This window comes from Scyliorhinus torazame, chromosome 2 (genome assembly GCF_047496885.1).
Source record: "Scyliorhinus torazame isolate Kashiwa2021f chromosome 2, sScyTor2.1, whole genome shotgun sequence".
NCBI lineage: Eukaryota > Metazoa > Chordata > Chondrichthyes > Carcharhiniformes > Scyliorhinidae > Scyliorhinus > Scyliorhinus torazame.
Genome location: NC_092708.1, coordinates 230,625,496 through 230,642,237, shown reverse-complemented (window position 1 = coordinate 230,642,237; position 16,742 = coordinate 230,625,496). Strand labels below are relative to the sequence as shown.

The 16,742-nt window shown below is 46.8% G+C and overlaps 1 protein-coding gene across 1 annotated transcript in view; it reads right to left on the bottom strand.

Annotated features, from left to right (window-relative positions):
• Nucleotides 1-1,854: 1,854 nt before the first annotated feature.
• The window catches only part of fam98b (family with sequence similarity 98 member B), a 31,606-nt gene continuing 16,718 nt past the window's right edge, over nucleotides 1,855-16,742 (bottom strand). Inside the window, exons 6-8 of the mRNA XM_072484787.1 lie at nucleotides 8,716-8,832; nucleotides 6,485-6,652; nucleotides 1,855-2,687 (exon numbers count right to left, since the gene is read on the bottom strand). Of these exons, the coding sequence (XP_072340888.1) occupies nucleotides 2,259-2,687; nucleotides 6,485-6,652; nucleotides 8,716-8,832 (714 nt within the window). The 3' untranslated portion in view covers nucleotides 1,855-2,258. The remainder of the gene's footprint in view (nucleotides 2,688-6,484; nucleotides 6,653-8,715; nucleotides 8,833-16,742) is intronic.

The window sequence follows — 16,742 nt, the reverse complement described above, 5'->3', positions numbered from 1 at the left end:
CTCAGTGGATACATTTCTAGTTTTTTGGGAGGGTGAAAGCAGATCTGGCAAGGTGAGATGATCTCCCTCTGTTTCTGGCGGGTTGGGTACAGGCGGTTTTAAACGCATGTTGCCGCGATTTCTGTTTATTTTCCAATGCCTGCCGATTTTCCTCCCAAAGGCATTTTTTAGAGAGATTGAAGGGATGATTATCTCATTCATATGGGAAGGGAAGGTGGCCAGAATTAGAAAGGTACTATAGAGAGGAAGGCAGGCAGGGGGTTTGGGTCTTCCGAACCTGATGTATTATTACTGAACGGCAAATGTGGAGGTGGTGTGGAGCTGGGTCAGGGGTTGACTCCCAGTGGGTCAGAATGGAGGAGTGTTTGTGTCGGGGGTCCGGATTGAAGGCGCTAGCGACAGCGCCGCTCCCGACGGCCCCAGGGAAATACTCAAGGGAGTTCGGTAGTAATAGCTTCATTGAGAATTTGGAGGCAGTTTCGCCAGCACTTTGGGTTGGGGGCAGGGTCAAGGGAAATGCCGATTCGGGGGAACCATAGATTTGAGCCAGGGAAGTGGGATGGAAATTTTCGGAGATGGGAGGAGAAAGGAATTAGGACAAGATTTGTTTCTTGGGGGTCGGTTTACAGGATTGAAGGAGCTGGGAGCAAAGTATGGGCTGGAGCAGGGGGAAATATTTAGATACATGGAGGTTTGAGACTTTGCCTGAAAGGAAAAACAGAGCTTCCTGGTAGAGCAGACCTCCACATTGCTGGAGTAGGTGCTGACGACAGGGGGACTGGAGAAGGGGGTAGTGTCGGCGGTTTACGGGGCTATTTTGAAAGAGGAGAAGGCACCGCTAGATGGGATCAAGGCAAAGTGGGAGGCAGAGTTGGGAGAGGGTATGGAGGAGGGGTTCTGGTGTGCGGTGCTTCGGAGGATGAACGCCTCCACCTCGTGCACGAGGTTGGGGCTGATACAACTGAAGGTGGTATATGGAGCATACCTCACAAGGGCAAGGATGAGTCGGCTCTTTGAGGGGGTAGAAGATGTGTGCGAACGTTGGGCGGGGGGAACCCTGCAAACCACGTTCATAGGTTTTGGCCCTGTCTAAAGCTGAAAGATTACTGGAAGGAGGTATTTAGGGTAATCGTGGTGCACGTGAAACTGGACCCGGGCCCTCGGGAGGCCATATTCGGGGTGTCGGATCAGCAGGGTTGGAAACGGGCGCGGAGGCAGATGTTGTAGCCTTCGCCTCGTTCATCACCCGAAGGCGGATCCTGTTGGGATGGAGATCAATCTCTCCACCCTGTCGTGGCGGGGGGACCTGCTGGAATACCTAACTCTTGAGAAGGTCAAATTTGAACTGAGGGGAAGGATGGAGGGGTTCTACAATTCAAGGCGTTATTCATTATGCATTTTCAAGAATTGGATTACATCGAATATTAGGGGGGTGGGTGCTGAGAGGAGGGGGACTGACTGTATGTGTTAATGGTGACCAAGGGTGATTCCTTTTTGTCATTTGTTTATGTTAACATGCGGGTTGCTGTTTGGGGGTTTGGCGGGACGATGGGATTGTCGTTATTGATACGGGATTGACATTGCATTCGTTACTGATTATTGTTTATTGTTGGTGGGTGTAAATTTGGGAGAAAATGTGAAAAAGGAGAATAAAAATATTATTTTAAAAATAAAATATTGAACTATTATGTAAAAGGTTACAGGCAGGGCAGGACTGAAGTAACTCGTCATGTGAACAGTGAGCAGACATGAATTATAAATTCCACAAGATAAGCATCAAAACGGTTATAATACCTCAACAGTTTGAATTTAACATTCATTCATTTACATTTAACCCTCAAAACTAAAACCATACAGAATCCAAGTAATTCTTTATTTCATTTTTATTCACTACATGTCCAAAGTCTTCCTACTTAAAAAAAATTCTCAACTGCTCATCATAACCTTCCAACATTTGCACAGTAAAACAATTTTTAATTACATTCTCATAAAAAAGTTGCAATGAACATGTAAAAAAAAGATATTGTTTCTAGTAGTAAACAATTTCTATCATCTTAGTTCTAGTCCGCATTAAAAAATTTCAATATTTATCTATCTTAAAGGACAACAGCATGTTTCATTTCTTTCTCACAATTCAGTAGGTAAACTAATCATTTACAGTTGCAGGTTCAACCATGACACATTGCTGCAGTGACGAATGAATTTAACTTGTAGAATCCATTTTCTATATGGGCATTACCAATAGATGTATTATAGATTCAGTACCGTCTATAACCTCTCCCACCCATATCTCCATAGCCACCTCTGCCCCCATAGCCACCTCTTCCTCCATAGCCACCACCACTTCCATGACCCCCTCCACCCCAACCACCCCCTCCTCCTTGGCCTCCGCCTCCTCCTTGGCCTCCGCCTCCCCCCCAGCCACCTCCGCCTCCCCCCCAGCCACCTCCGCCTCCAGCCCCCCAGCCACCTCCGCCCTGGCCACCTCTCCCTCCACCACCCCTGCCACCCCCACCCCCCTGACCACCACCCCAGCCACCCCCACCCCCCTGACCACCACCACGACCACCTCCACCACGACCACCTCTTCCTCCATCCTGTCTCTTCTGCCATGGTGGCATTTCGGGTGGCGGTGCTTCTATCTCAGATGGTCTACCTCCTCGATCAGGCACTCTCCCCATCATAACCTGCCAAAGTAAAGCACAATGTGGGATGAAAACAATGAAGAATGGGCCATTTTAATTTTAAAGAATCTATAGCAAGTTATTTCAATACTGCTTAGATGTAGTTTCACCGATGCACATTTTCCAAGGGGATATAAATTGGAGATAGAAAGTTGCCTGCCGGTAGCTTCAGTGTGGCCCTCGATTTGGGTAGGGAAGTCAAAGAATTAAACAAATGAGAATTGGTACAGAACCTATGGCAGAGACTGCTTTAATTATTACATGATAGATGCATGTTTTAGCACTCATGACATAGGAGGTTGGAGAACTAATCATCTATAAATTGTATAATTATTAAGCCAGAAGGCAGAAGGTGAAGTCGAGTTTTATTAGAATTTGGGCAGCATCGTGGTTAGCATTGCTGCCTCACAGCGCTGAGGACCCAAGTTCGATCCCGGCCATGGGTCACTGACCGTATGGAGTTTGCACATTCCCAGGGCAGCACGGTGGCGCAGTAGTTAGCGCTGCTGCCTCACGGCGCTGAGGTCTCAGGTTCGATCCCGGCTCTGGGTCACTCTCCGTGTGGAGTTTGCACATTCTCCCCGTGTTTGCGTGGGTTTTGCCCCCACAACCCAAAGATGTGCAGGGTAGGTGACTTGGCCACGTTAAATTGCCCTCAATTGGAAAAAATTAATTGGGTACTCTAAATTAAAAAAAAAAGAGTTTGCACATTCCCCCTGTAGTTTGTGTGGGTCCCACCCCCACAATCCAAAGATGAGCAGGGTAGGTGAATTGGCCATTAATTGGAAAAAAATCTAATAGGGTACTCCAAATTTATTAAAAAAAGTTTTACTCAAATTTAATACCTCACGTCAAGCAGTTTCACCTCTTATTATCGTCTTGTGCTTTTTAAGGGTTCAACTGCCAAAATAAATGAATTATAAAGTTGTGATTCCAATTGGAGAAATCAACAGTGTAAAGAGTGCCCATGTTGGATATCATTGAGAAGCTAATTCATCGATTTGAAAATTCCGTACCTGCTTAAGACAAGTAGCTGGGCCATCAATCATACTCACAACCTGGATGCCTTAAAACATCAAAGCATCTCCCAGTGTCAAACACTTGGCACACATCTGAAAGACTTCACCAAGTGGCAGTGTTTGAAAGTGCTTGAGATTTATTTCAAAGTTCAGTGATCTAAATATGATAGTATTCCACTCCAAACACCAACAAGATGAATTATTAGTTAATCTTATTATTAGTGGCAGTAATTGGAGAGGAAATGTTGACCAGCAGATGCTAATCCTCAGTGAATGGGACCACCCATCCATCGAAGCATTTTTAAAAACAGGTTAAACTGAAAATGTCTCACACTCACAGCAATGTGTATTGCTGGTAAAAGGGCCAATCACAAATTAATCCCCTTTAAATAACTTTAGTTTGTTAAATGTCCCAAAGTTCAGAAAAAGTGCTGGCCCAGTTTCCTGGAATAGATCGTTTCTGCTTGTAATTCTCCAATCATGTGTGTCAGATAGTCAGAAAACACAAGTGGGAGAAGAAGCAACGGGATGACAACTTGCATAACAATAGATACTGTTGCAAAGTAGGAAGCTGAACTGCAAAACCTTCCAAGTGGTTGTAGGTTTGCTATGGGATTTCAGCTGTGCAATAAGCGCCAATGTATTTTTCCATGTTTGACGATTAAAGTGGAAACATGCTTTAGAAAGTGTCATGTTGGCCCAGTGCACTATAATGTCTGCTTGCAGACTTTGATGTTTAACATGCTTCTCCAATATTTTGCTTCTAACTTATGCCAAAATACATCTATCAGTTCCAGTAGTTATAAACTGTATTCTCCCGCTGATCAAGAACATGTTCACAAAATGCCAAAAGGTTCACCTGGAACATTCATCTTTTCAAATGCTGATAGAATGCAGCACAATCCCAATATTTTTTTTTTACTGACCATTGATATCTGACCACCAAGACATGCAAAGTTTTTTTGAAGCCACCAGGGCCAAATATAGATCACGGTCAAACGGACTGAATTACCCTTCACTCACAGGTTGGCATCTCTTTCCTTAAAGATAACAATGTCATCCATCAACACAGGAAAGAGTATTTTGAACAACTTCCCAACCGTGAATCCACAGTACAGAGCTTGTATTCCAGCTGAGGTCTTCAAAACTGGTTACAGGGGGAAGCGGCATAGTGTCACTGCATTAATAATCCAGAGACCCAGGGCAAGATCTGGGGAGCCAAGTTCAAATACCACCACCATGGCAGATCTGGAATTAAAAGTCTAATGATGACCATGAAACCATTGTCGATTATCATAAAAAGCCATCTGGTTCATTAATATCCTTTAGGAAGGAAATCTGCTGTCCTTACCGGTCTGGCCTACATGTGAATCCAGATCCACAGCAATATAGTGGACTCTCAAATTCCCTCTGAGATGAAGGGCAGTGAGCAATAAATGCAGGCCGAGGCAGCGATGCCCACATCCCATAAATTAATTTATTTAAAAAATCAAAACTCAATGCACTCATTCTATGGATTTGGAAGGAGCTCTTCATTGCATTTATTGACTTCACCAAAGCATTTATCTCAGTAATTGAGAGGCTCTGTGGATTGTGCAACAAAGGCTCAGATGTCCAAGACTTTTCAATGCAATCCTACAATAGCTTCATGATATGACTGCAGCTGTCTTGAATTGGAGATCTGAAACAGTTGCTTTCAAAACCGGAATGGAGCTCAAGCAAGACTGGATAGCCCCACAGTAAAAATTTCAATTCACCTGACAATGGCTATTCACCTTATCAATGATCAATTTCCTTCTGATGTATTACATACCAACGAGATGGAAAACTCTTTAACCCCAGTCATCTCCATGGAAAAACTAAACTGAATACCAAAGGCATGCATGATTGAAAGTGTGTGGATGACCAGTGGCGTTGCCCACTGTGCACTAGATTTTCAAGCTGCTCTCGATCCCTGTAATTCTGCATTCAAGAAACTTGATCTTCCTTGAATGTTGCCAAAACAAAACACACATCAACCCACATCTGAGCACATTTGCCACACAGATTGCAGCTTGAATTTTTCAGATGGTGTTACTTGGCTGCCAAAAGGACTCCTGTCCTGCACTCAGGAGGAACTCTGGCTTTAGAGAACTGTCAGCCAATCTGATTAGCCAACAGCTCTCCTCAGTCCCTGCAGCATCAAGAGCTGCACCAACATTCCTGAGCCCAAGTCCCAGGATTGGAAGACAAGGTAGGTTTAAAGGGTCCCAGGGTGGGAAGGCACGAGGGATATGGGGCGGGTGCACAAAGGGAACAGGTAAAGGAAGTTCAGCAGCCAATGGACCTTAGAGATGGGGGGGGGGGGGCTTCCAACTGAGGCCACTCCACTCCACTCTAGAGATCTAGGCCTGTTCTTTTACAAACTTCTCCATGCCACATAAAAAAATCCTTCTGCCAGCTTGAAATCTGCTGCTGGGCAGTGCCTGCCGGAACCTATTCCTTCAATTTCACGCAATCACCACCCTCCCAAACCACCAAAAATCCACCAGCGGCGGAGTGTGAAATTTTGGCCTGTAGCAGTTCAAGGCAGTGGCTCACGACCACCTTCTCGAGGGCAATAGACCTTGTCGTGCGAGCAATACCCACACCCTGTGAATGAACAAAATGTAATGTGTGGAATTACAAGTGGGAAACTGCCTTTTGGCTTGAGTGATTAAACTGCGCCACATTGAATAATGCATCACTAGCTGCACATAGTCAAGTTCCATAGTTGCGGTATGCTCAAATTAACAGCCGTACCTTGTTAATGGCACAGGATGTCCGCTCTCTTAAGGAACCACTGCTGGTCTTTAAGATCTTGGATAAGTCCGCACGGGCAGCCAGAAGGTTGGCCAGAGTTACAGTAGATCCCAGGGACAAACTGTGCCTTTTTGGTTGATATACCTTTGCCATATTGTCTGTATTTGCCTAAAAAAAAATGGAAGTTTTATTTTTGTTTCATTATTGTTTTTTCTGACTGTCAATGTCATTGAACATATTCTTGGAAAATAACAGGCCTTCTTGGTTAGAACGGTTTCTTGAAATTTTGAACGTTGTTGGCTTATGTTTCCAGTATATAAAAGTAATTGCTCTATTCAGTTGAAATACTGGGCAGTTAAACTGCAACTGTTTTATTACAATATTTACAGAATTAAACATGTCACTGACCCGAGCATGGTTGGAATTCTCTGGAGTGCTCAATCGTTGGGTGCAAATCGAATTAAGGCTAGGGGAATGGGGTGGGAAGATGCACTGCTAAACATACCCTGAAGCTCCAGAGGAAGTTACCAGTTGGCGTTGTTAAACATTCCAGTATACATCAGCTTAAAATATACAATATTTAAAATTGCATCAAAAAATCAATTTATTAAGTTTAATCATTAAGCAGCACAAGTTGTTTAATCTTACTCAACCTATTCCAAACAATATTGTTAGCGGCCCTTTAATTAACAGCAGTATTCATTATGGGCAGTGATTCACCAGTATCTGAACTCCAGATGGTTGCTCAGTGTACAATACAAGAGGTGCTGCTCAGCCAATGTGCAAAGTATATTGCAGGACAAAGGTGGCAATCACAGAAACAGCACCAGAATCAATGAGAGGAATGTACTAATCTAATGTCCAGAGAAACAGAGAGTGCCACCATTACATGATGCTCATTTACTTCAGCATAACAGAACTTTTTTTTTTTTTAAAAAAAAAAGTAAAAGAAATATAATGCAGACACATACTGATCTACCATTCATCCTCAGCAGCTGATCAGTGCACTTTGCATTCCAGAGAGGCCTCGATAAACTGTTCATTTCCAATAACCACCAGAAGGGAAATAACGGAAGTGTCCTTTTATTGCATAACGGAAAATGCTAAACGTTTCGTATTTGAAAGCGATGTTTTTTTATTTATTTCTACCAGACATGTCCAACTTCAGTCTGAGAGTGCCCCGTTGTGGCCCCTAGAGATCGTTTCTAAATTGCTGGTGTAAGATTCACAAAGAAAGTGCTCCTCCAATCAAAGGCTGTTCCTCTCCAGCATTTAGAGGCAGCAGCAAGTGGGTTCTGGAGTGAGAAAGGAGGAGTTGAGAGAGGGAGAAACTGACTTGCTTTGGTGGACAGGAGGGCCGGATGTGGTGTGTGATCACAATATTTGCTGCCTCGGGCTAGGAGTGTGTGCGGGAATTTAGTGAGTCAGTGAGAGAGGGCATGAGAGTTGGTGGAAGTGGATGAGTGGCAGGGATGTGTCTGAGAGAGGGGGGTAGGGAGTGGTGGAAAGAGAGTGGGAAGCATGTTTGGCTCAATCTCCGGTTTCTCATTTACCTCACCCCGACACACTGTCAGGCACACTCAAAGTGGGCGAGGGTGAGTGAGTTAGCACAGAGACTGGGAGTGAGCTGAACGGGAGTGAGCTGGACATGCAAACCCTCATCCTTTCATATACTAATAGTTATCTTATTTTATTACTCCTTTTTTAAATTGTTGATTTACTGTTTGAGCTTCTGCCGGAAACTTTAGATATTAGGAATTCAGTGAAGGATTGAATGTGTATAACAGGAGCAGAACATTAACAAACAATATCATGCATACAGTTCGAGGTTCCTCAAAACACATTTTTGTTTGTAAGCACGTCCCAAGCTAACAGGAAATGACAAAATGTTAAGCATTCTTGAGATTTATTTTAACCCATCTTTCTTCTTAGAATTCCTTCAGTTTAGCACATTCTCCCCCCCCCCTCCCCGTATCTGCGTGGGTCTCACCCCCACAACCCAAAGATGTGCAGGGTAGGTGGATTGGCCACACTAAATTGCCCCTTAATTGGGAAAAAAAAATGTTGGTACTTTAAATTTTAAAAAAATATTTAAATAACAAAAAGAATTTATTCAGTAGTTTAGTTATTACTTCAATCCATAGTACATTCAATTATGAAAGTCAGGGTTAGGGAGGCAAGCTACAAAAACAACTTAATGATCTTCTATATCCTCAGACTTTGACTCCTACCTTGGCTTTGTCTGACCACCCAAATGACTGGATAGTCACATCTAAACGCTTGATCAACATTCTTCTGCGGCACTCATACTCATTAGTAAGAGCATCATTTATTGCCAATAGCTTCTCCTGAGCAGAAAGATATAAATACAGGTTACTATCCACAGGAGAAGGAAGTTACGTCCACCAAACACATGGTCCAACAGATCTCAGCTGAATGTTCAATTCAGATAAACAATATTTAAAGATAATGTTTAAACAACTGGCTTAAAAAAAAAAGGTTGTGCTGTTGCAGCTTGGGATCAAAACAGAAATCACTGTTAAGGCATCAACTTCAACCAATTACTGGCTACTACCTCACCAAAGATAAATTAAAACTTCCTCAATCATGGGTAATTACGTTTTTAACTGTGCAGTCAAATATAAATTACTTATGAACAACCTCCTAGGGTCTGAAAAATTACTAAGTACAGAACGTCATTCTTCAAGGAAATAATGTGTAGTTTTTGAAAGCCTGCATCATTCCATTAGGTTTCACCCTTAATCCCATGTATATGCCCAAATCTTTGTTTTGCTTTCTGTACACTTATTTACTTGGAATTTCTATTTCCTGTTTTGCCATCTTTGAGGGTTCTTCAAGCTGACTGCCCCGCTGACAGATGCCACAGATCTCCTGCAGAACTGACTACAACATTTGGGCCAATACTCCTTCCTTGACTACTGCCAGAGTTTGAATCTCATTTCTTAAGTATTCTAAACCAGACACAGTACTAACTATAGGGTCTGAACCGAGGATTAGAAAGTTGAATTACCTCCTGACTACTATTTTAGCTCTGCAGTTCAATATCCTATTCACCTCATTTCTCACTGCTCTGCTATAGATGGGCATATTTAGCTTTTAATCTGCCAAAGCTCCTTTCAACTTCCCAGCTAGCCGAGTTGTATGGTTTCACCCCCATGTGTCGTACTATAAATATAACATTTCAGCTACATTTGTTCTGCTGACTTACATATTTTGTTCAGTTCTATGCTATTTCTGAGCAGCATCTTGATATTCTACTTGATCTTTTAGTTTTGCTATTATTTACATATATGACCACTTTCCATTGAGTTCCTATATCCAGGTTGTTTGTACAAATTGGAAATAGTTCTGGCCCCAAACCGAGCCTCTCCACAGTATTTTCACCAACTTGAACTAAAAGATAAAGGAATGAAATTTGAATACGGTCAGGACAATAAGTGGCCCAGGTCAAGAAACAATAAGATAACACAGAATACAATAACTTGTACTGGCTGTTGCACAAAACTCAAAGCTGCCAATAATTAAGCATTACTTCGTAGTGTCACTTAAAAAGGTGTCATAATGGATATTTGATTCTTTAAACAAATGCAACTGTTGCAATAGTTACTGTGTAAGGTATTATACATCACCAGCACAATTCTTTTTCCTATCATTGTATTTAAAATGCATTTTTGAACAATCAATCCACATTATATTATACAATCGGAGTGGAAACAGATATGGGAAGACACGAGAAGAGCAGTTTTTTTGGAAAAGCTATTAATGCCGCTATGAAAAGGAATTTTTCAATTTCTTGTACACTAATGGGCTGAGTAGCTATTTAACACCAAAAGAGATGAACTGACTGGATTTTATCAAAAACCTTTAGAACAGTTTCATTTTTCAGAAAGGCAACTAATACAAATGCTCATTGTTTTAGCAGGCGTGCAGTGAAGAGGAGAAAATTGATGGCAGATGTTGCAAACCAATTTGGCAGAAAAATCTAATCCAGAACATACACAAAGAACCGCTTCCTCTAGTTTCAGCACACTCTACATTATTTTGGATACAATGCTATTTTTCAGATTTTGTGATGTTGATCAATTTGAGATGTTGTTTCAAGAAGATCATGTGATTAACACAAATGGAGGTCATGTGGTGTCTTCACTTGGAGTCAAAGGTTGTGTATGCAGTCTTACAATGACAGTAGAGTTACATTGTTATATAATAATGTATAACATGGTTGATCGAGATATCAGTGCTAAAGGACAAATTATATATCTTCCTATAATTGTACTGTTCCCCCCCCCCCCCAAGCTGCAGATCTCTTTGTCCACCTCTTCCTTACAGTAGCATATTTACTGCACCAGCATCTGTACCACTCCATCAACGCCTGTTCTTAATTTTCTTTCTCTCAAATTTTGCTAGTCTTTGCTTCTTTTAATCCTCCTTTTCTTCAGGGTATCCATCTGGTTCCGTACAATAGAACCACCTTTAACATAATTAAACTTCCCAAGACACTGCACAGGAACATTATGACAAAAAAAAAAAATGACACAAAGCCACACGAGGAGATTGAAACAAGATGGTGTTCAACCAGAAGCCAATATCAGTCAGCATGCATAGGAATGACAGGTCGTCTGCAAGAGGAGTTCAATGATTGAATTTTTTTAAAGTGGGATGACAGAATATTTAAAGGAGGAAGAGAAAGAGACCCATTAACAATAATCAGTTAGCATGGGGGAGGGGAGGAGGGGGGTGGGGTAGGGAAAGAGTCTCATGGAAAAGATGAGCTCAGAGAGGGCATGAGCAGAGGCAGAGAAAAACTTCAAATTTAGAGTTAGCGCAGAGTGGAACACTAGGGGAAAATTGGTGTGGTGAACTATTGGAAAGGATAGACGAGGCAGAAACAGCTAATCGAATAGTCTCAGTAATAAAGAAATCCATGAGCTTTCCCTTCTATTTTTGGAGACAACACAGGAAAGGTACTTAAGACAGTAAAGAAGACAGGAATTATCTTTATTCCAAAAATCCAGTGAGCCATTTTCTTTTTTTTCCTTCTTTTTTTTCAACAATATGTTTTTTCAAATTTTCCAACAGAATTTTTAACAAACCCCCCCCCCCAATAACAAAAAGAAAGAAACACAAACACAACAGTCAAAAATTATACAAAACTTATACATTGGGTTTCCCCCATATACAGTAACCCCCCCCCCATATGACATTCAAAGGTACCCATAGGGAAGCCCCCCCCCACCGAGACCTCCCCCCCACCCTTGGGTTGCTGCTGACGTCCTCCTAACGCTCCGTGAGATAGTCTACCGCCTGAAGAACCTCTGCACAGACTCTCGTAAGGCAAACTTTATCCTCTCCAGCTTAATGAAGCCTGCCATGTCATTTATCCAGGCTTCCACACTGGGGGGCTTCGCGTCCTTCCATAATAGCAAGATCCTCCGCCGGGCTACCAGGGACGCAAAGGCATGCACTCCCAGCTCATCCGTTACCCCAAATAGTGCCAACCCCCAACTCGGCTTGACCTGGACTTTCACCACCTTGGACATAGTCCTCGCGAAACCCCTCCAAAACCCATCCAGTGCCGGGCACGGCCAGAACATGTGGACGTGATTCGCCGGGCTTCCCGAGCACCTCCCACATCTGTCCTCCACCCCAAAGAACCTACTCAACCTCGCCCCGGTCATATGCGCTCTGTGAGTAACCTTGAATTGTATTAGGCTGAGCCTGGCGCAAGAGGAGGAAGAATTAACCCTACTCAGAGCATCAGCCCACAGACCTTCATCTATCTCCTCCCCAAGCTCCTCCTCCCACTTGCCCTTTAACTCCTCTACCGAGGCCTCCTCCTCTTCTTTCAGCTCCTGGTAGATCACCGAAACCTTGCCTTCTCCAACCCATACACCCGAAATCACCCTGTCCTGAATCCCCTGTGCCGGGAGCAGTGGGAATTCCCTCACCTGCCGCCTCACAAACGCCCTCACTTGCATATACCTGAAAGCATTTCCCGGGGGTAACCCAAACTTCTGCTCCAGCGACCCTAGGCACGCAAACGCCCCATCTACAAACAGGTCCCCCATTCTTCTAATCCCTGACCGATGCCAGCTCCGAAACCCCCCATCCATCCTTCCCGGGACGAACCGATGGTTCTCCCGACTCTGGGACCAAACCAAGGCTCCCACCTCGCCCCTGTGTCGCCTCCACTGCCCCAGATCTTCAGCGTCGCCGCCATGACCGGACTCGTGGTGTACCTTGTTGGCGAGAGCGGCAGTGGTGCCGTCGCCAGCGCCCTCAGGCTCATGCCCACACAGGACGCCATCTCCAACCTCTTCCACGCCGCCCCCTCTCCCTCCATTACCCACTTACGGATCATCGCCACATTGGCAGCCCAATAATAGCCGCACAAATGCAGCAGCGCCAGTCCTCCCCTATCCCTACTACGCTCCAGAAACACACTTTACCCTCGGCGTCTTATTTGCCCACATGAAACCCATGATGCTCCTACCTACCCATTTGAAAAAGGCCTTGGGAATCATAATGGGAAGGCACTGGAACACAAAGAGAAACCTCGGGAGGACCATCATTTTACCCGACTGCACCCTGCCCGCTAGCGAGAGTGGCAGCACATCCCATCTTTTGAAATCCTCCTCCATCTGCTCCACCAACCGCATCAAATTGAGCTTGTGCAGGGCCCCCCCAACTCCCAGCCACTTGGATCCCCAAGTACCGAAAGCTCCTTTCCGCCTCTTCAACGGTAGGTCATCTATCCCTTTCCCTGGTCCCCTGGGTGCACCACAAAGAGCTCACTTTTCCCTACATTGAGCTTAAACCCCGAGAAGTCCCCAAACTCCCTTTGGATCCGCATGAACCCAAGCGATCCCCTCCACTGGATCTGCCACATACAGCAACAGGTCATCCGCATACAGCGACACCCAATGTTCCTCTCCCCCTTGGACCAGTCCCCTCCATGTCCTGGACTCCCTTAGTGCCATGGCCAGAGGCTCAATTGCCAATGCAAACAACAAGGGGGACAGGGGGCACCCCTGCCTCGTCCATCAGTACAGCCGAAAGTACTCCGACCTCCGCCGATTCGTAGCCACACTCGCCACCGGGGCTCTATATAGCAACCTGACCCAGCTGATGAACCCCTCCCCGAACCCAAACCTCCGCAGCACTTCCCAAAGATACTCCCACTCCACCCGGTCGAAGGCCTTCTCCGCGTCCATAGCTGCCACTACCTCTGCTTCTCCCTCCACCGAGGGCATCATAATCACATTGAGGAGCCTCCGCACATTAGTGTTGAGCTGCCTGCCCTTTACAAATCCCGTCTGGTCCTCATGAATCACCCCCGGGACACAGTCCTCAATTCTCGTAGCCAGCACTTTGGCCAGCAACTTTGCATCCACATTGAGGAGCGAGATCGGTCTATACGACCCACATTGCAGTGGGTCCTTGTCCCGCTTCAGGATCAGAGAGATCAGTGCCCCGGACATTGTCGGGGCAAGGTCCCCCCCTCCCTTGCCTTATTGAGAGTCCTCACTAGCAACGGGTCCAGCAGGTCCACGTATTTCCTGTAAAACTCGACCGGGATCCCATCTGGCCCCGGGGCCTTCCCCGCCTGCATGCTCCCCAATCCTTTAACCAGCTCCTCCAGCCCAATTGGCGCCCCTAAACCAGCCACCTCCTGCTCCTCCTCCCTCGGGAACCTCAGCTGATCCAAAAATCGTCGCATCCCCTCTTCCCCCGCTGGGGGCTCAGATCTGTACAGATCCCATAGAAGTCCCTAAATACCTCATTTATTCTCACCGCACTCCGCACCGTATTCCCCCCGCTATCCGTAACTCCACCTATCTCCCTCGCTGCCTCACTCTTACGAAGCTGGTGTGCCAGCATCCGACTCGCCTTCTCCCCATACTCATACTTCGCCCCCTGCGCTTTCCTCCACTGTGCCTCTGCTTTCCCTGTGGTCAACAGGTCGAACGCCGTCTGGAGGTTCCGCCGCTCCCCGAGTAGTCCCTCCTCGGGGGCCTCTGCACATCTCCTGTCCACCCTTAAGATCTCCCCCACCAACCTCTCCCTCTCCCTGCCCTCTCTCTTCTCCCCGTGGGCCCTGGAGATTAACTCTCCCCTGACCACTGCCTTAAGAGCCTCCAAGACTACACCCACCTGCACCTCCCCGTTGTCGTTGGCCTCCAAATATCTTTCAATGCACCCCCGCACCCACCCACCTCCTCATCCGCCAATAATCCCACATCAAGACGCCACAGCGGGCGCTGGTCCCTCTCCTCACCCAATTCCAGCTCCACCCAGTGCGGGGCGTGGTCTGAGATGGTTATGGCCGAATACTCCGTTCCCTCCACTTTCGGGATTAGCGCCCTACTCAAAATAAAGAAATCTATCCGGGACAAACCTCCATGGATCCACTCCCCCCATCTGGTCCATAAACCCCCTAAGCACCTTGGCCGCAGCCGGCCTCTTGGACCACTGGAGCGATCCAGTGCTGGGTCCAGCACCGTGTTGAAATCCCCCCCATTCTAAAGCTTCCTCCCTCCAGGTCCGGAATCCGACCCAGCATGCGTTTCATAAATCCGGCATCATCCCAGTTCGAGGCATACAAGTTTACCAGTACCACCTGCACCCCCTGCAACCTACCGCGCACCATCACATATCGACCTCCATTATCCACAACAATATTCATTGCCTCAAACGACACCCGCTTCCCCACCAGTATTGCAACCCATCTGTTCTTCGCATCCAGCCCTGAATGGAATACCTGTCCTACCCATCCCTTTCTCAACCTAACCTGATCTGCCACCTTCAAATGTGTCTCCTGGAGCATAACCACTTCTGCCTTCAGTCCCTTTAAGTGCGCGAACATCCGGGCCCTCTTGACCGGCCCATTCAGGCCCCTCATATTCCAAGTTATCAGCCAGATTGGGGGGCTACTCACCCCACCCCCCTGCCGACTAGCCATCTCCTTTTCTAGGCCAGCCACGTGCCCGCGCCTCCCGCACCCTCCAGTCCCCCAGACGGCGGACCCCCGCCCCGACCACCTCTCCTACTTCCAGCTCCCGTTTGGCCAATGCAGCAGCAACCCTATATCCCCCCTCTAGATCCCCATCTAGCCCTTTTGCTCCCCCCATAACACTCCCGTATGTCTGCTGACCCCAGCCTCTCCCGCCATTCCATTTACCCCCCCCCCCCAGTGTGAGAATCCCCCCTCCCTGGCAGTCAGTGTGCGCTCCCCCCCCCGTCCTTCCTTTGCGCGGGAAAAAGCCCACGCTTTCCTGAGCTGGCCCCGCCCCCACTGGCGCAGCTCCTTTTTTGCGGCCTTACCCCAATTCCCCATCCCCGGGCCTCCACTCCCCCTCTCCCTTCGTGGGGGTCTGCCCCTCCAACACCGACGCCCACACTCTCCCCGTCAAATCCCTTCACCCATCCCGCACCCAAACCAAAGGAACTTCCCCAAACGAAATAAACACCATATACACAGTAAACATCCACCCACAACAAACCCTCAATTTGATTCCAACTTTTCAGTCCGTATAAAGCTCCATGCCTCATCGGGCGTTTCGAAATAGTGGTGCCGATCCTGGAACGTGACCAACAATCGCGCTGGCTGCAGCATACCGAACTTCACCCCCTTCCGATGGAGCACCGCCTTAGCCCGATTGAAACCAGCTCTCTTCTGAGCCACCTCTGCACTCCAGTCCTGGTAGATTCGGATCTCCGTGTTCTCCCACCTGCTGCTCCGCTCTTTCTTGGCCATCTCAGGACCCACTCTCTGTCCATAAAGCGGTGAAACCTCACCACGACAGCGCTTGGCGGCTCGTTGGCCTTGGGTCTCCTTGCTAGGACCCGGTGAGCCCCATCTAGCTTCAGGGGCCTCGGGAAGGCTCCCGCGCCTATCAGCGAATTGAGCATCGTGCTCACATATGCCCCAGCATTGGGCCCCTCCACTCCTTCGGGGTGACCCAGAATCTGAAGATTCTTCCTCCTCGGCCTATTCTCCAGGTCCTCAAATCTTTCCGCCCACCTCTTGTGCAGCGCCTCGTGCGCCTCCACCTTCCCCGCCAGGCCCAAGATCTCGTCCTCGTTCTCCGAGGCTTTTTGCCGCACCTCCCGGATCGCCGCCCCTTGGGCCTTCTGGGTCTCCACTAGCTTCTCAATCGCCGCCTTCATTGGCGCCAGCATTTCGGTTTTCAGCTCCTCAAAGCAGTGTTTAAGAAACCCCTGCTGCTCCTGCGAC